The sequence below is a fragment of the Taudactylus pleione genome, unplaced genomic scaffold (assembly GCF_031769625.1).
Source record: "Taudactylus pleione unplaced genomic scaffold, aTauple2 ptg000602l, whole genome shotgun sequence".
Lineage (NCBI taxonomy): Eukaryota > Metazoa > Chordata > Amphibia > Anura > Myobatrachidae > Taudactylus > Taudactylus pleione.
In genome coordinates this window covers 6,399,625-6,423,372 of record NW_028285004.1, presented here as the reverse complement: position 1 = coordinate 6,423,372, position 23,748 = coordinate 6,399,625, and the positions used below count along the sequence as shown (strand labels likewise).

General features: G+C 42.5%; 1 protein-coding gene across 1 annotated transcript in view; it reads right to left on the bottom strand.

Moving 5' to 3' along the window:
- The window catches only part of HMCN1 (hemicentin 1), a 563,772-nt gene that overhangs the window by 375,858 nt on the left and 164,166 nt on the right, over positions 1–23,748 (bottom strand). The window contains exons 27-31 of the mRNA XM_088453882.1: positions 21,619–21,813; positions 20,149–20,279; positions 16,528–16,675; positions 13,339–13,465; positions 9,367–9,521 (exon numbers count right to left, since the gene is read on the bottom strand). Coding sequence (XP_088310008.1) covers positions 9,367–9,521; positions 13,339–13,465; positions 16,528–16,675; positions 20,149–20,279; positions 21,619–21,813 — 756 coding nt within the window. The remainder of the gene's footprint in view (positions 1–9,366; positions 9,522–13,338; positions 13,466–16,527; positions 16,676–20,148; positions 20,280–21,618; positions 21,814–23,748) is intronic.

Genomic DNA, 23,748 nt, shown 5'->3' with positions numbered 1-23,748 from the left:
ACAAGGTAGAACAGCTCCTGGATAGCCTACTTCACTGGGTAAGTGTGTATGACCAGGTAGAACAGGTCCTGGGTAGCCTACTTCATTGGGTAAGTGTGTATGACCAGGTAGAATAGCTCCTGGATAGCCTACTTCACTGGGTAAGTGTGTATGACCAGGTAGAACAGCTCCTGGATAGCCTACTTCACTGGGTAAGTGTGTATGACCAGGTAGAGCAGCTCCTGGATAGCCTACTTCACTGGGTAAGTGTGTATGACCAGGTAGAACAGCTCCTGGATAGCTTACTTCACTGGGTAAGTGTGTATGACCAGGTAGAATAGCTCCTGGATAGCCTACTTCACTGGGTAAGTGTGTATGACCAGGTAGAACAGCTCCTGGATAGCTTACTTCACTGGGTAAGTGTGTATGACCAGGTAGAACAGCTCCTGGATAGCCTACTTCACTGGGTATGTGTGTATGACCAGGTAGAGCAGCTCCTAGATAGCCTACTTCACTGGGTAAGTGTGTATGACCAGGTAGAGCAGCTCCTGGATAGCCTACTTCACTGGGTAAGTGTGTATGACCAGGTAGAACAGCTCCTGGATAGCCTACTTCATTGGGTAAGTGTGTATGACCAGGTAGAGCAGCTCCTGGATAGCCTACTTCACTGGGTAAGTGTGTATGACCAGGTAGAGCAGCTCCTGGATAGCCTACTTCACTGGATAAGTGTGTATGACCAGGTAGAGCAGCTCCTGGATAGCCTACTTCACTGGGTAAGTGTGTATGACCAGGTAGAACAGCTCCTGGATAGCCTACTTCATTGGGTAAGTGTGTATGACCAGGTAGAATAGCTCCTGGATAGCCTACTTCACTGGGTAAGTGTGTATGACCAGGTAGAACAGCAACTGGATAGCCTACTTCACTGGGTAAGTGTGTATGACCAGGTAGAGCAGCTCCTGGATAGCCTACTTCACTGGGTAAGTGTGTATGACCAGGTAGAACAGCTCCTGCATAGCTTACTTCACTGGGTAAGTGTGTATGACCAGGTAGAATAGCTCCTGGATAGCCTACATCACTGGGTAAGTGTGTATGACCAGGTAGAACAGCTCCTGGATAGCTTACTTCACTGGGAAAGTGTGTATGACCAGGTAGAACAGCTCCTGGATAGCCTACTTCACTGGGTAAGTGTGTATGACCAGGTAGAGCCGCTCCTAGATAGCCTACTTCACTGGGTAAGTGTGTATGACCAGGTAGAGCAGCTCCTGGATAGCCTACTTCACTGGGTAAGTGTGTATGACCAGGTAGAACAGCTCCTGGATAGCCTACTTCACTGGGTAAGTGTGTATGACCAGGTAGAATAGCTCCTGGATAGCCTACTTCACTGGGTAAGTATGTATGACCAGGTAGAGCAGCTCCTGGATAGCCTACTTCACTGGGTAAGTGTGTATGACCAGGTAGAACAGCTCATGGATAGCTTACTTCACTGGGTAAGTGTGTATGACCAGGTAGAATAGCTCTTGGATAGCCTACTTCACTGGGTAAGTGTGTATGACCAGGTAGAACAGCTCCTGGATAGCTTACTTCACTGGGTAAGTGTGTATGACCAGGTAGAACAGCTCCTGGATAGCCTACTTCACTGGGTAAGTGTGTATGACCAGGTAGAGCAGCTCTTGGATAGCCTACTTCACTGGGTAAGTGTGTATGACTATGTAGAACAGCTCCTGGATAGCCTACTTCACTGGGTAAGTGTGTATGACCAGGTAGAGCAGCTCCTGGATAGCCTACTTCATTGGGTAAGTGTGTATGACCAGGTAGAACAGCTCCTGGATAGCTTGCTTCACTGGGTAAGTGTGTATGACCATGTAGAGCAGCTCCTGGATAGCCTACTTCACTGGGTAAGTGTGTATGACCAGGTAGAGCAGCTCCTGGATAGCCTACTTCACTGGGTAAGTGTGTATGACAAGGTAGAACAGCTCCTGGATAGCCTACTTCACTGGGTAAGTGTGTATGACCAGGTAGAACAGGTCCTGGGTAGCCTACTTCATTGGGTAAGTGTGTATGACCAGGTAGAATAGCTCCTGGATAGCCTACTTCACTGGGTAAGTGTGTATGACCAGGTAGAACAGCTCCTGGATAGCCTACTTCACTGGGTAAGTGTGTATGACCAGGTAGAGCAGCTCCTGGATAGCCTACTTCACTGGGTAAGTGTGTATGACCAGGTAGAATAGCTCCTGGATAGCCTACTTCACTGGGTAAGTGTGTATGACCAGGTAGAGCAGCTCCTGGATAGCCTACTTCACTGGGTAAGTGTGTATGACCAGGTAGAGCAGCTCCTGGATAGCCTACTTCACTGGGTAAGTGTGTATGACCAGGTAGAACAGCTCCTGGATAGCCTACTTCATTGGGTAAGTGTGTATGACCAGGTAGAATAGCTCCTGGATAGCCTACTTCACTGGGTAAGTGTGTATTTTAATTTTATTATTTTTGTGAAATTGTTTGTGATAACCTTTACCATGGATTGCTATTCACTGTTTTAAAAAAGTGCAATGTAATTTCGTCTGTCAAACTTGTTTTGCTGATGACAACAATAAATACAATACAATACAATACAATACAAATACAATATGACCAGGTAGAACAGCAACTGGATAGCCTACTTCACTGGGTAAGTGTGTATGACCAGGTAGAGCAGCTCCTGGATAGCCTACTTCACTGGGTAAGTGTGTATGACCAGGTAGAACAGCTCCTGCATAGCTTACTTCACTGGGTAAGTGTGTATAACCAGGTAGAGCAGCTCCTGGATAGCCTACTTCACTGGGTAAGTGTGTATGACCAGGTAGAGCAGCTCCTGGATAGCCTACTTCACTGGGTAAGTGTGTATGACCAGGTAGAACAGCTCCTGGATAGCCTACTTCATTGGGTAAGTGTGTATGACCAGGTAGAATAGCTCCTGGATAGCCTACTTCACTGGGTAAGTGTGTATGACCAGGTAGAGCAGCTCCTGGATAGCCTACTTCACTGGGTAAGTGTGTATGACCAGGTAGAGCAGCTCCTGGATAGCCTACTTCACTGGGTAAGTGTGTATGACCAGGTAGAACAGCTCCTGGATAGCCTACTTCATTGGGTAAGTGTGTATGACCAGGTAGAATAGCTCCTGGATAGCCTACTTCACTGGGTAAGTGTGTATGACCAGGTAGAACAGCAACTGGATAGCTTACTTCACTGGGTAAGTGTGTATGACCAGGTAGAGCAGCTCCTGGATAGCCTACTTCACTGGGTAAGTGTGTATGACCAGGTAGAACAGCTCCTGCATAGCTTACTTCACTGGGTAAGTGTGTATGACCAGGTAGAATAGCTCCTGGATAGCCTACTTCACTGGGTAAGTGTGTATGACCAGGTAGAACAGCTCCTGGATAGCTTACTTCACTGGGAAAGTGTGTATGACCAGGTAGAACAGCTCCTGGATAGCCTACTTCACTGGGTAAGTGTGTATGACCAGGTAGAGCCGCTCCTAGATAGCCTACTTCACTGGGTAAGTGTGTATGACCAGGTAGAGCAGCTCCTGGATAGCCTACTTCACTGGGTAAGTGTGTATGACCAGGTAGAATAGCTCCTGGATAGCCTACTTCACTGGGTAAGTGTGTATGACCAGGTAGAACAGCTCCTGGATAGCTTACTTCACTGGGTAAGTGTGTATGACCAGGTAGAATAGCTCTTGGATAGCCTACTTCACTGGGTAAGTGTGTATGACCAGGTAGAACAGCTCCTGGATAGCTTACTTCACTGGGTAAGTGTGTATGACCAGGTAGAACAGCTCCTGGATAGCCTACTTCACTGGGTAAGTGTGTATGACCAGGTAGAGCAGCTCCTGGATAGCCTACTTCACTGGGTAAGTGTGTATGACCATTTAGAACAGCTCCTGGATAGCCTACTTCACTGGGTAAGTGTGTATGACCAGGTAGAGCAGCTCCTGGATAGCCTACTTCATTGGGTAAGTGTGTATGACCAGGTAGAACAGCTCCTGGATAGCTTACTTCACTGGGTAAGTGTGTATGACCATGTAGAGCAGCTCCTGGATAGCCTACTTCACTGGGTAAGTGTGTATGACCAGGTAGAGCAGCTCCTGGATAGCCTACTTCACTGGGTAAGTGTGTATGACAAGGTAGAACAGCTCCTGGATAGCCTACTTCACTGGGTAAGTGTGTATGACCAGGTAGAACAGGTCCTGGGTAGCCTACTTCATTGGGTAAGTGTGTATGACCAGGTAGAATAGCTCCTGGATAGCCTACTTCACTGGGTAAGTGTGTATGACCAGGTAGAACAGCTCCTGGATAGCCTACTTCACCGGGTAAGTGTGTATGACCAGGTAGAGCAGCTCCTGGATAGCTTGCTTCACTGGGTAAGTGTGTATGACCAGGTAGAACAGCTCCTGCATAGCTTACTTCACTGGGTAAGTGTGTATGACCAGGTACAATAGCTCCTGGATAGCCTACTTCACTGGGTAAGTGTGTATGACCAGGTAGAACAGCTCCTGGATAGCCTACTTCACTGGGTAAGTGTGTATGACCAGGTAGAGCAGCTCCTAGATAGCCTACTTCACTGGGTAAGTGTGTATGACCAGGTAGAGCAGCTCCTGGATAGCCTACTTCACTGGGTAAGTGTGTATGACCAGGTAGAACAGCTCCTGGATAGCCTACTTCATTGGGTAAGTGTGTATGACCAGGTAGAATAGCTCTTGCATAGCTTACTTCACTGGGTAAGTGTGTATGACCAGGTACAATAGCTCCTGGATAGCCTACTTCACTGGGTAAGTGTGTATGACCAGGTAGAACAGCTCCTGGATAGCCTACTTCACTGGGTAAGTGTGTATGACCAGGTAGAGCAGCTCCTCGATAGCCTACTTCACTGGGTAAGTGTGTATGACCAGGTAGAGCAGCTCCTGGATAGCCTACTTCACTGGGTAAGTGTGTATGACCAGGTAGAACAGCTCCTGGATAGCCTACTTCATTGGGTAAGTGTGTATGACCAGGTAGAATAGCTCCTGGATAGCCTACTTCATTGGGTAAGTGTGTATGACCAGGTAGAATAGCTCCTGGATAGCCTACTTCACTGGGTAAGTGTGTATGACCAGGTAGAACAGCTCCTGGATAGCCTACTTCACTGGGTAAGTGTGTATGACCAGGTAGATCAGCTCCTGGATAGCCTACTTCACTGGGTAAGTGTGTATGACCAGGTAGAACAGCTCCTGCTTAGCTTACTTCACTGGGTAAGTGTGTATGACCAGGTACAATAGCTCCTGGATAGCCTACTTCACTGGGTAAGTGTGTATGACCAGGTAGAAGAGCTCCTGGATAGCCTACTTCACTGGGTAAGTGTGTATGACCAGGTAGAGCAGCTCCTAGATAGCCTACTTCACTGGGTAAGTGTATATGACCAGGTAGAGCAGCTCCTGGATAGCCTACTTCACTGGGTAAGTGTGTATGACCAGGTAGAACAGCTCCTGGATCGCCTACTTCATTGGGTAAGTGTGTATGACCAGGTAGAATAGCTCCTGGATAGCCTACTTCACTGGGTAAGTGTGTATGACCAGGTAGAGCAGCTCCTGGATAGCCTACTTCACTGGGTAAGTGTGTATGACCAGGTAGAACAGCTCCTGGATAGCTTACTTTACTGGGTAAGTGTGTATGACCAGGTAGAATAGCTCTTGGATAGCCTACTTCACTGGGTAAGTGTGTATGACCAGGTAGAACAGCTCCTGGATAGCTTACTTCACTGGGTAAGTGTGTATGACCAGGTAGAACAGCTCCTGGATAGCCTAATTCATTGGGTAAGTGTGTATGACCAGGTAGAATAGCTCCTGGATAGCCTACTTCACTGGGTAAGTGTGTATGACCAGGTAGAGCAGCTCCTAGATAGCCTACTTCACTGGGTAAGTGTGTATGACCAGGTAGAGCAGCTCCTGGATAGCCTACTTCACTGGGTTAGTGTGTATGACCAGGTAGAACAGCTCCTGGATCGCCTACTTCATTGGGTAAGTGTGTATGACCAGGTAGAATAGCTCCTGGATAGCCTACTTCACTGGGTAAGTGTGTATGACCAGGTAGAGCAGCTCCTGGATAGCCTACTTCACTGGGTAAGTGTGTATGACCAGGTAGAACAGCTCCTGGATAGCTTACTTTACTGGGTAAGTGTGTATGACCAGGTAGAATAGCTCTTGGATAGCCTACTTCACTGGGTAAGTGTGTATGACCAGGTAGAACAGCTCCTGGATAGCTTACTTCACTGGGTAAGTGTGTATGACCAGGTAGAACAGCTCCTGGATAGCCTAATTCATTGGGTAAGTGTGTATGACCAGGTAGAATAGCTCCTGGATAGCCTACTTCACTGGGTAAGTGTGTATGACCAGGTAGAACAGCTCCTGGATAGCCTATTTCACTGGGTAAGTGTGTATGACCAGGTAGAGCAGCTCCTGGATAGCCTACTTCACTGGGTAAGTGTGTATGACCAGGTAGAACAGCTCCTGGATAGCTTATTTCACTGGGTAAGTGTGTATGACCAGGTAGAATAGCTCCTGGATAGCCTACTTCACTGGGTAAGTGTGTATGACCAGGTAGAATAGCTCCTGGATAGCCTACTTCACTGGGTAAGTGTGTATGACCAGGTAGAGCAGCTCCTGGATAGCCTACTTCACTGGGTAAGTGTGTATGACCAGGTAGAACAGCTCCTGGATAGCCTACTTCACTGGGTAAGTGTGTATGACCAGGTAGAGCAGCCCCTGGATAGCCTACTTCACTGAGTAAGTGTGTATGATCAGGTAGAACAGCTCCTGGATAGCCTACTTCACTGGGTAAGTGTGTATGACCAAGTAGAACAGCTCCTGGATAGCCTACTTCACTGAGTAAGTGTGTATGACCAGGTAGAACAGCTCCTGGATAGCCTACTTCACTGAGTAAGTGTGTATGACCAGGTAGAGCAGCTCCTAGATAGCCTACTTCACTGGGTAAGTGTGTGTGACCAAGTAGAACAGCTCCTGGATAGCCTACTTCACTGAGTAAGTGTGTATGACCAGGAAGAGCAGCTCCTGGATAGCCTACTTCACTGGGTAAGTGTGTATGACCAGGTAGAACAGCTCCTGGATAGCTTATTTCACTGGGTAAGTGTGTATGACCAGGTAGAATAGCTCCTGGATAGCCTACTTCACTGGGTAAGTGTGTATGACCAGGTAGAGCAGCTCCTGGATAGCCTACTTCACTGGGTAAGTGTGTATGACCAGGTAGAACAGCTCCTGGATAGCTTACTTTACTGGGTAAGTGTGTATGACCAGGTAGAATAGCTCTTGGATAGCCTACTTCACTGGGTAAGTGTGTATGACCAGGTAGAACAGCTCCTGGATAGCTTACTTCACTGGGTAAGTGTGTATGACCAGGTAGAACAGCTCCTGGATAGCCTAATTCATTGGGTAAGTGTGTATGACCAGGTAGAATAGCTCCTGGATAGCCTACTTCACTGGGTAAGTGTGTATGACCAGGTAGAACAGCTCCTGGATAGCCTATTTCACTGGGTAAGTGTGTATGACCAGGTAGAGCAGCTCCTGGATAGCCTACTTCACTGGGTAAGTGTGTATGACCAGGTAGAACAGCTCCTGGATAGCTTATTTCACTGGGTAAATGTGTATGACCAGGTAGAATAGCTCCTGGATAGCCTACTTCACTGGGTAAGTGTGTATGACCAGGTAGAATAGCTCCTGGATAGCCTACTTCACTGGGTAAGTGTGTATGACCAGGTAGAGCAGCTCCTGGATAGCCTACTTCACTGGGTAAGTGTGTATGACCAGGTAGAACAGCTCCTGGATAGCCTACTTCACTGGGTAAGTGTGTATGACCAGGTAGAGCAGCCCCTGGATAGCCTACTTCACTGAGTAAGTGTGTATGACCAGGTAGAACAGCTCCTGGATAGCCTACTTCACTGGGTAAGTGTGTATGACCAAGTAGAACAGCTCCTGGATAGCCTACTTCACTGAGTAAGTGTGTATGACCAGGTAGAACAGCTCCTGGATAGCCTACTTCACTGAGTAAGTGTGTATGACCAGGTAGAGCAGCTCCTGGATAGCCTACTTCACTGGGTAAGTGTGTGTGACCAAGTAGAATAGCTCCTGGATAGCCTACTTCACTGAGTAAGTGTGTATGACCAGGTAGAGCAGCTCCTGGATAGCCTACTTCACTGGGTAAGTGTGTTTGACCAGGTAGAACAGCTCCTGGATAGCTTATTTCACTGGGTAAGTGTGTATGACCAGGTAGAAAAGCTCCTGGATAGCCTACTTCACTGGGTAAGTGTGTATGACCAGGTAGAGTAGCTCCTGGATAGCCTACTTCACTGGGTAAGTGTGTATGACCAGGTAGAGCAGCTCCTGGATAGCCTACTTCACTGGGTAAGTGTGTATGACCAGGTAGAGCAGCCCCTGGATAGCCTACTTCACTGAGTAAGTGTGTATGACCAGGTAGAACAGTTCCTGGATAGCCTACTTCACTGAGTAAGTGTGTATGACCAGGTAGAACAGCTCCTGGATAGCCTACTTCACTGGGTAAGTGTGTGTGACCAAGTAGAACAGCTCCTGGATAGCCTACTTCACTGAGTAAGTGTGTATGACCAGGTAGAACAGCTCCTGGATAGCCTACTTCACTGGGTAAGTGTGTGTGACCAAGTAGAACAGCTCCTGGATAGCCTACTTAACTGAGTAAGTGTGTATGACCAGGTAGAATAGCTCCTGGATAGCCTACTTCACTGGGTAAGTGTGTATGACCAGGTAGAACAGCTCCTGGATAGCCTACTTCACTGGGTAAGTGTGTATGACCAGGTAGAGCAGCTCCTGGATAGCCTACTTCACTGGGTAAGTGTGTATGACCAGGTAGAACAGCTCCTGGATAGCTTATTTCACTGGGTAAGTGTGTATGACCAGGTAGAATAGCTCCTGGATAGCCTACTTCACTGGGTAAGTGTGTATGACCAGGTAGAACATCTCCAGGATAGCCTACTTCACTGGGTAAGTGTGTATGACCAGGTAGAACAGCTCCTGGATAGCCTACTTCACTGGGCAAGTGTGTATGACCAGGTAGAGCAGCCCCTGGATAGCCTACTTCACTGGGTAAGTGTGTATGACCAGGTAGAACATCTCCAGGATAGCCTACTTCACTGGTTAAGTGTGTATGACCAGGTAGAACAGCTCCTGGATAGCCTACTTCACTGGGTAAGTGTGTGTGACCAAGTAGAACAGTTCTCATGCAAAAAACAGTTGTACTGTATATACCTATGCGTGTGCATGTGTGTATTAAATGGCATTGTATTTCTGAATGGTAAAAAGTTGTTGGAATGGATTTTTCTTTCACTTACCAAGTACAGTTATTTTATTTTCTTTAGTTTGTGAACCAGCTGAATTTGTTGCTACACATTTGTAATGTCCACTGTCACTTAGATGTGCTTTCTTTATGTATAGAACCTGTCCATATTCCAAAATGATCACATTTGGGTCTCCTTTATCAAGCAATCTAGAAGGCAGAGTATATATTGGGTGGTTACTGAACAACAATAATTTAATGTAGAACAATTAAAAAATATCAGATCCAGCAAAACAAAAACTTTTGCATTTGGACATACAGTAACACCAGAGCATTCAGCAAGGAGTGGCCAGAGTAACCAGCTACCCCATCAGTAGGTACAGAATTCTGCACCCCCCCTGAGGCCAAAACTGCATATCTTTGCAACTTCTACAGATAATAGTTTCATGGTGTCACAAAATGTAAATTGAGGTGTGGGTTTGTAATTAAGCAGTTTTGATAATGATTTCTGGTATAATAACACAAACTTGTTTTATGTTTTGAAAAAAAACTATTATCAATTTTAAAACTATAAAAAATGTTTTAATTAATTTTGATGCACTGTGTTTCTAAAGGAGCAGGCAGATCTAACTTTATGACAACACTTGTTCCAGTTACTCATGTCAAGTACTGTCTACCTTAACTTTGGACAACATTATTAAATATTAATAACAGAGGCGATTTGCAAACCTCATTAATGATTAAGAGCCTAATTCAGCAGCGGACGCAAATGTAATTACAACTGCAATCGCCTAGAATATGCTAATGCCTGCCAAAGCACAGCCGACATTAAGACGCCCACTGCTGCCTTCTCATATCCGTCCAAAGTCACTGTTCTGCGTAAACATCGGTACCATACTGTACATCAGAGAGTCATGCAGCATTTACACCAAGTCTGACCAGTTGCAAACACTGCAGGTCTCCTCGCACGCAGAGAGCTCTCATGCTGCATATGCAATCACAGTGGCTAATTTATGCACACCCATGAAGTAGTGTTCAAATGGACAGGCACGCCTGCGTTTTTACGACCACCCCCCTCGTCATCACCACCAAATGCTGACAGCCTGCTGCTCATTTTTCAATGAATTCTTCTGTGCATCCGTAATCGCAATGCAATCACTGCGCATGCAGAGTGTGGCTTGTATGCTTGCGCGATAGCAAACAATCACTGCAACCATTGCGTCTGCTGCTAATTCAGGCCCAAAGTGTTTGAAGAACCTTAATACAGATGGCTGCAGCTACTACATTAAAAGTTTTGAGTGAAATGGTCCTTTAACACCTTTATGAGTATGTAGCTTGGTGTAAGTACTTATATTTTACAACATACTGTAGTAAAATGTGAAAAATTATTGAAACCCAGAAAATAAACATTTTAGCCAAAATCTGCTGAACTTATCTAAAGGTTATCTTTAAAGATATAATTTAATTACACAATATATAAATACAGGTGTCCCTTTCAAAATATATAAATAGAAGCTCATGCTGACTTGGATGCAAATTGCATCTAATTGCAGACGTACAATACATTCATGTCTGAGCTGACTGCAGATGCAGCTTTACATTGATTGTAAAAAATGCTAAAAATCTGTACACAAAGCCTATGTATTACAGCACATTGTCGTACAGTGTAAGTAATAAATGTTACAGTTGCATTAACAAAATGAAAGCAGAACAAGGCGAACATGCAAAAATTTTTTTTTTTTTTAAATATCAGTTGCCTTCCCCTTTGCAAGCTGACTAGGAAACATGTCTTTTTTAATGCTAACCGATCACTCCTTTTACCGTAATCCTGCAAATAGTTTGCATCAGCAATATTATTAGACTATTAACATAATTGTAAGGGATCTATACCCACTCAGCCAATCAAATGTGGACACTAATTAACATCAACAATTGGCAACTTGTACCCAGGGTCGCCGTGAGGGGAGGGGGGCGGGTACAAATTACCCAGGCCCGGGCTTGCTGGAGGGGCACGTTGGGGGCCAAGGTCCGACACCGCCCCCCTCCCCTCTACATCACAGCAGCCCAGCACACGCTGCTGTGTGCTGGGCTGCAGTGGGAGACTGCTCGCAGCTGCTAATCAGCAGCTGGAGCAGTCTCCTATGTCTATGGGGGGATCGATCACGCTGATTGAGCCCCCCCATTGGCTGTGCGCCGGGCTGAGGGGCTCACAGCGCCCCCCTCCCAGCACCACTTCGCGGCGCTGCTAAAATGTTTTATTTCCTGTGTTTTTGTCCTAAGGGACCATGGCTACTCTTCCCGCGATTAGGACATGCCCCCTGTCACTCAGGCCCGGCGCAGCTCTTGGCGGCCTGCTTGTACCAGGCGCTGAACGCCCGCAAGTAGTCTGCCTCCAAACAGATGCAAATGTACACAGTATTTAAGGTCACATAAGGTATATATCACATCACATGATATACTGTAAGCTCCTCCTATATTACCTCCAAAACTCCCTTCTCTCCTCTCTACAGTCTGTCCTCAATGCTGCTGCTCGGCTCATCTTCCTCTCCAAACACTCTACATCTTTCTCCCCTCTCCTACAAGCTCTCCACTGGCTCCCCTTCCCTTTCAGAACCCAATTTAAGGTTCTCACCCTCATTTACAAAGCCCTCACCCATTCCTCTCCTATTTACATCTCGGATCTCATCTTTCTTCACTCTCCTGTCTGACCTCTTTGTTCAACAAATGCGCACCGCCTCTCATGCCAACTGATTACTTCCTCCCACTCCCACCTCCAAGATTTTGCCCGCCCTGCTCCCCACCTTTGGAACTCTTCCCATCAGACTCTCCACCTCTCTACAATCCTTCAAATGGGCTCTCAAGACCCACTACTTCATCAAAGCCTTCCAGCTCTCATCTTAACTTGTTGCTACATACTCCTTTCTCCCTGCCCACCCCATCTGTGTCACCCCTGTTTGTCTGTCCCTCCCCTTTAGAATGTAAGCTCTTATGAGCAGGGCCCTCTACCCTCTTGTGCTTCTCCGATCTCTACTTTCATCTAGTTCTTACACCTGACTAGGGCACCTAACACTTGGTTGCTTTGCTCTGATGCTTATCTGGGTGTTATGGTCGCGAATGTAGCAATGTATATTATCCATGTCCTGTATAGTATTGTACTGTAAGTCACTGGTCAACCTATTTGTTTATGTACTTTGTAAGGCGCTGCGGAACACTTGTGGCACCATATAAATAAATGATAATAATAATTGTTGTTTTACTTAATTGGCATTAGAATATATTATATTGCATGGGGGCAGAAACTAGTAGGTATATAATCTAGTTTTTATATGTATAACAATGGTGATGTGCTGTCACCATCTATCTAGTACTGTGCATGCTATGCTATACATTGATCGTCATATACATTAGGTATGGGAAAGAGCATCAAATGCATAACATAAAGCCACAGCTTGGCAAATTAAATACTGACATTTTGTACTAAACTGTGTTGTAAATTCAGGTGTATGTATGCATCTAAGCATCAATACTGCTGACAAATAACATAACATTACAGTTAGTAGATTACATAAATCTTATTTAATTATATGTCAATTAGCAGCGATGTTTAATAAGGAGCAGTTGCATTCCTCTCACAGAGAGAAAAGAACTTTTAGATTTAGAAGATTAATAGAACAGTAAACCAGTGTTTGGGTATTTTTCTTTTGGAAAAAAAAAAGTATTTAAAAAAGTGTTTCTTTTCAATAACGTACTTTTGTGGAACTAGTAAGATCTATAAATGATTTATTGGTTTTATTTGAGGACAATACATTATAGGGGTTATATATTTTTAATAAATAATATGGATTATTTATTTTTCTTAACAGTGTCATATTTTTTTTGTGTAACCAGTTTGTAATTTTATTTATTTGACAAATCGGGTGGTTTTCAAAGACACTTTTAGGTTCCTGTTTGAAGTAACAGGAGTCAACCCAAGGAGTTTCCTGCATGGACTATAGAGAGTGTGCTCAGAGACGCAGGGTCATCTCACCTATTTTCTTTAAACCACTGGATGACAGGGAATGGTTTTCCTTTCACCACACACTCCATCTTAGCTTTACTTCCAACAATTACAGAAACATCACTGATGATTCCACTATTTACAATTTCCGGAGGATCTAGAAAAATAGTAAACATTTTAGTTACATTATGCACATTAATACTGTATATATAGGAGCCAGTGGCTGCTGAGGAACCATAATTTGTTCCTTACTGCAAACCACAATGGAAAATACCAATTCCCATTAGTAACCATAATTCGGGTGTTATTAAAAATCCACTTGTAAACTTGTAAAATCCCCTTGAGAATGTAAGCTCTTGCGAGCAGGGCCTTCTACCCTCTTGTGCTTCTCCTTACTTTATGTTCATCTACTTCTTACTCACCACTAGGACACCTAGCACTTGGTGCCTATGCTTTGTTGCTTAATTGGGTGTTATGGCCACCTATGTATCAATGTATATTATCCATGTCCTTGTCCTTCATTGTATTGTATTTTACTGTAAGTCACTTTTTGGTTATGTACCTTGTAAGGCGCTGCGGAACACCTGTGGCGCCATATAAATAAACGATAATAATAATAATAATAAACGTAGGTTTCTGCAGCTGTATTCTGTATATCTTATGGTTTTGACTGGTTTTAACTGATAATTTGACTGTAGGCAATATTGTGCCGTAGCCTATGGCCTATGGTTGGGGATATTTTATCTGACTATTCATTAGCCAGAAAGTAAAAAAAAAAAAAAAACTACAGTATATAATTGTTGTTGTCCTGTATTACTAATCTACTGAACATTTATACAATAAAAGGGGAAACATCCTAGCGTACACCAACCTGGATATGATCTGGCAGTAGCAGAGGGGTGGAGTCTAACAAACTCTTAGGGCCGGATTAAATTAGACGCAAAAAGCCGTAAACCCCGAAAAAGTTTAACCTATTGTCGCTTTTTGCCTGTTTGCGTCTTATCTCCAAATTCTATTCCAGGATGTTTTTGCATTTGCGGAAACTCAATGCACTGTAAGAGGCGGAAAAGTATCTCCAATGAATGGCAGGCGGAAAAAAGTGCAAAATGTCTATTTTGGGGTGCAAATGTGGGGAATTGATTCAGAACCCTTTGGACGGCCCGCAAAGGACAAATCAGCCAACAACTAAAAAAAATATTACCTCATAACACCCCATAACAAATATGTCAATTTTGGGGCAAAAAAAAAAAAAGGGAGACAAGGATAAAAACTAGCGAAATAGGTTTCTTGGGGGCTTTTTGGATCGGCCAGGTGTTTTTAGGATTGCAGGTGCATGCAGCAGTTGGATTTTTAACATTTTTTTTAAAAGTGCACTTTAAAGACACAAAAATATGCTACCATCCATTTTCAAGTACCCCAACTGTGACTGGACTATTTATTTTCACCACAAAATACTGTTTTCTATAGTTTTTCACCACTTTTAAAAAAAGCTTCTAGAAAGCTTTTAACACATCTTAAGGACACAAAGTACATTTATTAGGGCTAATAGTACACATCTGTAATGAGTTCCAGTGTCAGTGCATCTTATTTTGGGGTACAGATTGATTCCCCATTCTATTCAGGACTTTCTGCTTGTTAATCACCTATTCACCTATTCACCTATTTCCGTTTTTGCTTGTTCTGCAATTGAATAGGGCGAACGCAGGGACGCGCAAGTCGTGAATTTGCGTCCCTAACAGGCGAAGGTGTCGGAAAGTACAACAGGCGAAAAGTGCGGGACTTTTCGCGGGTAATTGAATACAGGCCTTGATGCCACCAGTGACCTTGCAAGAGGACTTAGGCTTCACTGTTGGAAGACCCAAAGATCACACCTCCCTGCTGTGCTGGAGTAAGTGTGAAGGATGGTTGTCAAGGTGGGACTGATAAATAAACAGACTGCAGATATGCCAAAGGATCACCAGAAGGAAAATTACGGTTGACCAGTGACAAGAGAGCCAAATCAGGACACAATAGGAATGTCAGAAGCATGCCTGATCAAAACACCAGTCAATCTTTAAGCAGGATATTGAATACAGAAGAAGTGGAACCAGAAATACTGGAACATGACATATGAGTCTAAAGGTGCCCACACACATTGCAATATTTTACCTGATCTGGTCGATTCCGACACATTGGAACGACAGATCGTGTAAAATATGGCCAAATTGTGAGGAAATCGTGAGTCCCCACTCACGATCACGATGCGATGCGCATCCCCGCTGGTCGCACATCGCATCTTCAGATCTGCCGTGCAGTAGGGCAGATCTGACAATCTAGGACCCGATGCACTGTGAAAGTCTGGATGCAGGAGAGATTGTTTGAAGATTGGACACCAGATTGTGTGCAGATCATGTGGAGATCGTGTGCTGAGCTTCCGGGGAGAGTTTCAAGGGAAATCGTACACAAATCGTACACATCGGCTGATCGTGTGCAGATCGCCATGTGTGTGGGCACCTTAATACTCTAGCACAGGACAGTTCTCTGAGTAAGTTTAAAGAGACTGACTTAGCCACTGACTAAGCTGTCTTGTGATGTCACCGGTCATGTGACCCCCTTTAAATCTCTGCACAAAGTGGCACACCAACTCCCTTAATGCGCCTGCCAGCAGTGAGAGAGAGAGAGACAGAGATAGAAGAACAGATGAAAGTGATTAGGAGGCAATGAGTAAGGAAAGGAAGGGGAAGAAGGATGCAGTAAAATGTCATGATTCATTTAAGCATTACATATGAGGTTACACTAAGTATTTTAGAAAGAAAAATGAAAAAAGTTACTCAAGAGTGACACAAGTTTGGATATTTGATGGCAATCAAGCATTTGTACACGGGATTATTTTTAAGCATGAATGTAAGTAGGGCAGACCATCAAGGCATACCAGTATAAAAAGGAGACTCTGAGCGTGTGCTATAAATGAGGTCCAGAGTATTGTTTGTGTTTGATACATGTAATTAACATAAAACAATCACTAATAGTAAGAGTATGCTATATTTTACTGGGACTACAATTAAAAGAGGATCTTTTATTTTACATCTCTATTTCACTATATTCATCTCTGCTGACTGCTGAAATACACAATTCTAAGGCAAAACGGTTTTGCCTCCTCACCTAGATTTATGTTTATTGTCATATTTTATTTTCTAATGTATAGTATGTTGTATTTGTTGATCTGTTATGTTCACTTACCTAAAACATTTACAAAGAACTGTTTCTCAGAGCTCCCTGCAATGTTAGTAGCGGTACAAGTAAAGTATCCAGAATCTGACACAGATGTTTCAAATATCTTCAGTATTTTTCCTTTTTCCAAAATATGAACATTGTCACTTTCAACAGCCTGCAACAAGACAACAGATATGTAAATGTACAAATATCTGACTACCAGAATGCACTGGGATAACTTGTACAGATTTACAATGTACACAAGTATACATAAAAACACTTTCTATTTTATTTCTTTAGGAATCTTAAGGGTATAGTTACTAAAGTGAGAGTTTTTATAAGTGGAGTTGTTGACCATAGCAACCCATCAGATTCTACTCATTATTTACCTAGCACCTTCTAGAAGATACTAGTAAGAATTTGATTGGTTGCTATGGGCAACAACTCCACTTCTAAAAACTCTCACTTTAGTAAATACACCCCTTTTAAGGGTAATTTGTTATGCTATAAATGAAGTGATGCAGTGGAAAAGCCATTTATGCAAGCTACTGTACCAAGATACAATGCACCTACATTTTCAGATTAAAATATTTGCTGAAGATAATGTATAGATATAAATGGACAGGTGGATACACATGGATTTTGTTGTTCCATATGAAATGCTGGATATTTGCAACAAAACATTTAAGTTTGAGCATAAATACAAATAATAGGTTTAGTTTAGTAAGATGGAATATTATAATGAACCTTATGGGCCAGTTCTGGGCTCTCTTGCACCCTGCTAACCATGCTAAGGTGCATGGGGCATGAAGCCCTGTGTCTCATCACTTTTGCATGCTAAATATGGCCACTGTGCATATACAGCGGTCCCATATCCCTGCACTTGCTCTGATACCCCTGCTCTGCTCTCTAAGGAGAACTTGTAAGGTGGAACATCACCTGCACTTGAAAAATATATTTTTTAGTGCAGATGGGCTACGCCAGTACAGTGTGAACTCCTATCATGTTCTGCTAAACCTGCTTATAGAAATTAATTTAACTTTAATTATTAGTACAATACTTTCAATGGGATATACACTATGTAGACCAAAGTGATTGGACACTGACAGCAAATAGATCAACAAGATTTCCACCACATGCAGTGATTACTGCAGACACCCTTCTTGGTAAACTGTCCACAAGTTCCTGGACAACAGCAGGCGGTATGTATTATCATTCCACCTTATGTAAAGTGACCAACTGTGACACTGAAGAAGGTCGAGTCGGCCTAGAGTGCACCCGTCACTCCAATTCATCCCAGAGGTTCTCAATGGGGTAAAGATCTGGACTCTGAGCTAGCCAGTCCATCCGGGTTACCAAATTTTCTGTATACCAGGCCAACGTTGCCCTGGAAACATGACAGGTGGCATTGTTGTCCTGATAAAAACAATCGCTGTTTTCGTAGAACTGCAAGTGCATGGGCCTCCCTACATAGTGTTCTTGGCAAAACCACCACATTAGTGGCCATTTTAAACTTGTGTGCATTTTATAGTGAAAGCACATTAAAAACAGAAACAAATGAATGTAACATTTGAAATAAAGACCAACGGTGTCATGAGTTAAACCTCATAGCAAACCTAAAAACAGTGACATGCACCTTCACTGGCATTTTCACTGGCACCTTCACTTTTTACCATTATTTGGAAAGCTGCAGTAAGCTCATGGAATGAGCATTATGCTTTTGAAAAACTGCAATGCACTGGACTGGTAGTAAACATGTAAGTGGGTTGAATGACATAGAACAGTGGGCTCCCACTCAAATTTCCATGCATACAGGGCAGGTGCTAGGGTGTTCTGAGCGCCCCTACAAATTATACATTTGTACCCACCTAAATATATGTCCCCTTGACATGTCTCATATTTACCCCTTATTCACGCTATGCCACCAGGTAGAGCCCCTTACACACATTACGCCACCCGGTAGTGCACCTTATACACATTACACCACACCACACAGTACAGCCCCTTATTCATCTTATGCCACATAATAGTGCCTCTTATACACATAATGCCACACAGTAGTACCCTTTATACACATTAAGTCACACAGCAGTACTCCTTATACACAGTATGCCACATAGTAATGCCCCTTATACAAATTATGCCACACAGTAGTGCTCCTTATACACATTATGCCACACAGTAGAATCCCTTATACACATTACACCACACAGTAGAGCCCTGTATTCACCTTATGCCACACAATAGTGCCTCTTATTCACACTATGCCACACAGTAGTATCCCTTATACACATTATGCCACCACAGCAGTGCCCCTTATACACATTATTCCACACAGTAGAAACCCTTACACACATTATGCTACATAATAGGGCCCCTTATACACATTATGCCACACAGTAGTTCCCATTATACACATTATTCCACACAGTAGGGCCCCTTATACACACTATGCCACACAGGTCTACCCCTTACACACCTTATGCTACACAGCAGTGCCCCTTATACACATTATTCCACACAGTAGTACCCCTTATACACATTATGCCACACAGAAGTACCCTTTATACACATTATGCCACACAGTAGGGGTATACAATCGGCAAACCGGCTGCCTTAATAGCGACAGCCGGCTTCCCGACTGTCATATCCCAGCGAGGGTGAAATGCCGGATGTCTAGATGTAGATGCCTGACATTTACCCGATGCTGGGAAACCGGCGCCCGGCATCCCGATCAAAGGGATGCCGGGTGCCGCGAGTGGACAGCCATGGGGGGGAGGGTTAGGTTTAGGGCACCCAGGGGGGACTTAGGGTTAGGAACCCCCCGGGAGGGTTAGGGTTAGGCTAGTGGGAGGGAGGGTTAGGGTTAGGCACCCCCAGGGGGGACTTAGGGTTAGGCACCCCCCGGGGGACTTAGGTTTAGGCAGCGGGGAAGGGGGGTTAGGGTTAGGCACTTAGAGGGGGTATTAGGGTTAGGCACTTGGGGGGAGGTTAGGGTGTTAGGGTTAGGCACCCCTAAGGAGGGTTAGGGGGTTAGGTTAGTTTATACTTACCTTAACGACGATCGGGATTTGCAGCGCTGTCGGGCTTCCGCTGCCGGGAACTCTGCTTTTGTTGGCCAGGCCATGCAGCCGGCAGTATTTCATACCGATTCCCACAGTAGGGCCCCTTACACACATTATGCCACAAAGTAGGGCCTCTTATACACACTATGCCACAAAGTAGTGCCCCTTATACACATTATTCCACACAGTAGAAACCCTTATACACATTATGCTACAGAGTTCTACCCCTTACACACATTATGCCACACAGTAGTACCCCTTATACACAGTATGCCACACTGTAGAGCCCCTTATTCACCTTATGCCACAAAGTAGTACCCTTTATACACATTATACCACACAGTAGTACCCCTTATACAAAATATGCTAAACAGTTCTACCCTTTACACACATTATGCCACACAGTAGGACCACTCTTAGCTATCTGTGACTAAAGAGTGGACTTTGTCAACTGCCCAGCTGCTCACCAGGGACTCAGGCCTTTGCCTGCCTACTTTAGGGTATATAAATTTACCTGGGCAATCTCCCTGCCTAACATATAATGTCTGTGATTGATCTCATATGTTCTATCTGCTATGAATACCTGTGTGCTTCCATTATACCACGTGATCAGAGGTGATGGACTCCCATTAGCATCGCAAAATAAGCTTGTAGCATGGTTCAACAAAACAGACACATTTGTCAGTTTTTCCTTTTCTTTAATAGTTGGAGGATCTGCAAAGAATAACATTTTAGGTAACTCAAACCATAGAAACCAACAGAATTTTGTTCCTAAAAATAGCGAACAAAGTATGTGCAAATTTGGAAAAGGAAGAACATGTTTACACGAGTGTCTAATTACTGTGTTCCGAAGACTATTAATACCATGTGTGAGAAGGATTCACTCTACTGTTCTTGAGCATCTGCATACAATTAGCCACTTGGCAGAAACTGAACTTTTAATGAGGAATCGGGAAGTGTGACGAGCAAGCCATAAATGAAAGCCAATAAAGTGTAGTGCCTCAGACTTCGGAAAATATGATTTGTATGATAAGTTGAGTCCATAGTTTTGGGTAATTTTCTAGTAAATGACACTGCATCATGTAGTTACAGTAAATCTATATATTTCCTACCATCCTTTTCAGCTTCCATAAGTAGGGTAAAATCTCATAGATAGATCTAATCAAATTGTGCAGTGAAAGATTATAATTAGGGTGTTTGGGGTGTTAACCCTGGCCTGAATGGTGCACACCTTACTGAATGAAATTAGATAAAGTGGAGAGATATAAAGTACCAACCAATCAGCTCCTGTCACTATACAGGCTGTGTTTGACAGTTAGGAGCTGATTGGTTGGTACCTTATCTCTCTCCACTTTATATCTCTCCAAGGCTTAGTACATCTACCTCATATGACTTTAAGAAATAATAAAATGAGTCTAGTGTGAGGGTCTTGGGATGATTTTCACCTGTACTTTAATGAAAATTAAAATTTTAACTCAAATGTTATCCTGAATTATGAATAATGAACTATTGTATTTGCTCAATATGCTAGTTGACACATAGGGCCAAAGTTTTAATTCTTGCAATTTGACATGAATGTCACTAAATCTGTGTGAATGAGCCACCAATGATGTTCAGATGCGCTCATGCCCAAAAATTATGGTAGCGCAACTCTAGGGAGTGTGGGGGAATTTGTGCAATGTTGGTGGTGGGCACTGCCGCTACTTGATTTGCCTCCTATGAGTTTGTAGTGTGAGTTTTGCACATACAGTAGGTAGACACAGAAAACACGACATTATTTCATGAAATACCAAATCTTCAACCCCTTCATCCACAAACAGTAAAATACCAATGAAATCCATATTAATAATGAGTAATAGGAGCAAATGTTTATATAGGAATGTAGATGGCACCTTTTCAGACAAATGTAGACAAGAGCACTGTTATTAATTACACTATCTGTCATAAACCTGTAAACTATGTCATCGTTTTCAGATCTTTCTTTACTAAATTTTATTAATTGCTATAAAAAAATAACATGACTAAAGTAAAAACAGAAGTAAAGTATATTTACCGTGGACTTTTAGGTTGTATTTCCTTTCCGTTAATCCTGCTTCATTAGTGGCCACACACTTGTATTCTCCATTGTCATATAGTGTCAAAGAACTGATGATGAGCAACGTCCCATCCTCTGTAATATTAATGCCAGGTTCCGTTCCAGTTAACTCTTTGCCATTGTGCAACCATTTAATGATTGGATTAGGATTACCTAGTTAAACATATATACAAACATTATATTCTATGTTGCTGTTGAAGTTGAATAAAACATTATTACTGTTTTACTGCAGTTTAAAATCATAGCTTTATTAATTAATATAGCTTGGCAAATTCCCTGCACATTTCAATAATGAATATGAAAATATTCTGTAACCTTCAATTATCTGTGGATAGTAACTTCATCCTATACTTTAGTTTTCATTTTTAAAACTCTTAATTTGATGTATCAGATAAATACATGTACATATAATATACTGCAGATATTTAGAAGTACCTGTACACCAAAGTTATATTTGTGCTTATTTTTTCATTAATATAGCAGTAAAATGTAGCTAATTGGTAAAATAAGGTAAACTTTACATAAAATATAAAGAAACACTATAGAAGGTCAGAAATATTCATTATTAGGAAGATTATTTTTTTATTTTCCCATGAGGAAAAATTATTGAGATTTTTTTAATAGTGACCTAATTCAATATCTATCCAATGTTCAACTAAATAAATATTTACATCTTTTATAAAAAAAATTTTTTTCCTTGAGACAGATTGTGTGCCAGGAAAAGGCAAATGCCTGCTGTACAAATATTTATAATTTTTAAAGAGGGATTTGGCTTATCAGTAACATACTGATAAGAATTTTAATAAATTGTAAACCAGGTTAAATTTTTTCTGAATATGTTGAATTTTGGGACAAAAGAAAAGGAATAAACAAATAATAGCACTGGGGCGCTATTATTCGGGGTGGCCAGTCCTTGGAATCAGTAACGTATGCAAGTTATAATTAACTACTAGCCAGTGGAAAACTTTTATGAGCTGTCATTTTTTTATAATATTACTAATTCACTTAGTTGCTGCATGCATACCTGTACACTAATCAAGTGACATTGCGCTCTATATGGTATGTGAAAAATTAGATTGGTCATCATCCAAGTGTTTGCGTTATATGTTCACACTCTCCTGTGTCCTCAAGTAGAATCACTTGTAAAGACTAATTCCAGATATTTTTAAAGTTGGTTTTACAAATATTTTTTTTACTGCAGCCCGCCTTGAGTGGACATTCTTCAATATTTTTTTTCTTGTTTACATTATTTGCATGATTGTACTATATATAATTTTAGAATTCTCCTCATGTTTTTATGTGGGTTTTAATAAACTGAATTCTGTCAATTGGTGTTTGCAATTTGTTTGATTGAATAAGGCTACAACAGCGCCCTAGTGCTATTATTTGTTTATTCATTTTCTTTTGTCCAATTGATGTGGAGGTTAAGCAACCACCTCCAAAATAATACTGCTTCAGGAGCTTAGTTGTAGTTGCATTGTTAGGATAGATATCACTTTTTAGGAATCTGTGGAAGTGGCGCCCCACAATCTTTTGAATTGTTGGACAAATCTTAATTTTGGTAGTTATTTATTAAATTATTTGTAAAGTATGGTTCGTGTGTCTCTCATTTGTTTCTTCTATAAGGTGTTCTCTTTCCAAACAGATCTGTAGAGTAGTAGCAGTTGTTGAATATTTTGTATATTAATAAGATTATTCATTTTGGGTTTTGATTATGTAAGGCTACATTTTTGAAAGGAGTAAGGCAGGTTGAGGGGAGGGACCATAATGAAATGATAAAGAAGAGATGAGTGACATAATTTTGTAGCTCGGGATTGCTTATTGGGAATCCTTTGTTGTTTCGTAATTCTCCCAGTTTATTCACCTATTTTGGTTGTAAAATTGTCCACTGTATTTATTAAATTTTTCTTTCAAAAATAGCTTTTGTCATTAGTACTGGGGACAAGCCAAAGCTTTATAACGCAGGTACTAGTTATATACTTGGGAGAGGAAAATTATTTTTTTATTTATTTATTTATTTACCATCACAGCTTTTCAATAGCTTTCATTTGTCATTTTAATTTGCATATTAATTGTTGGTATCCAGCA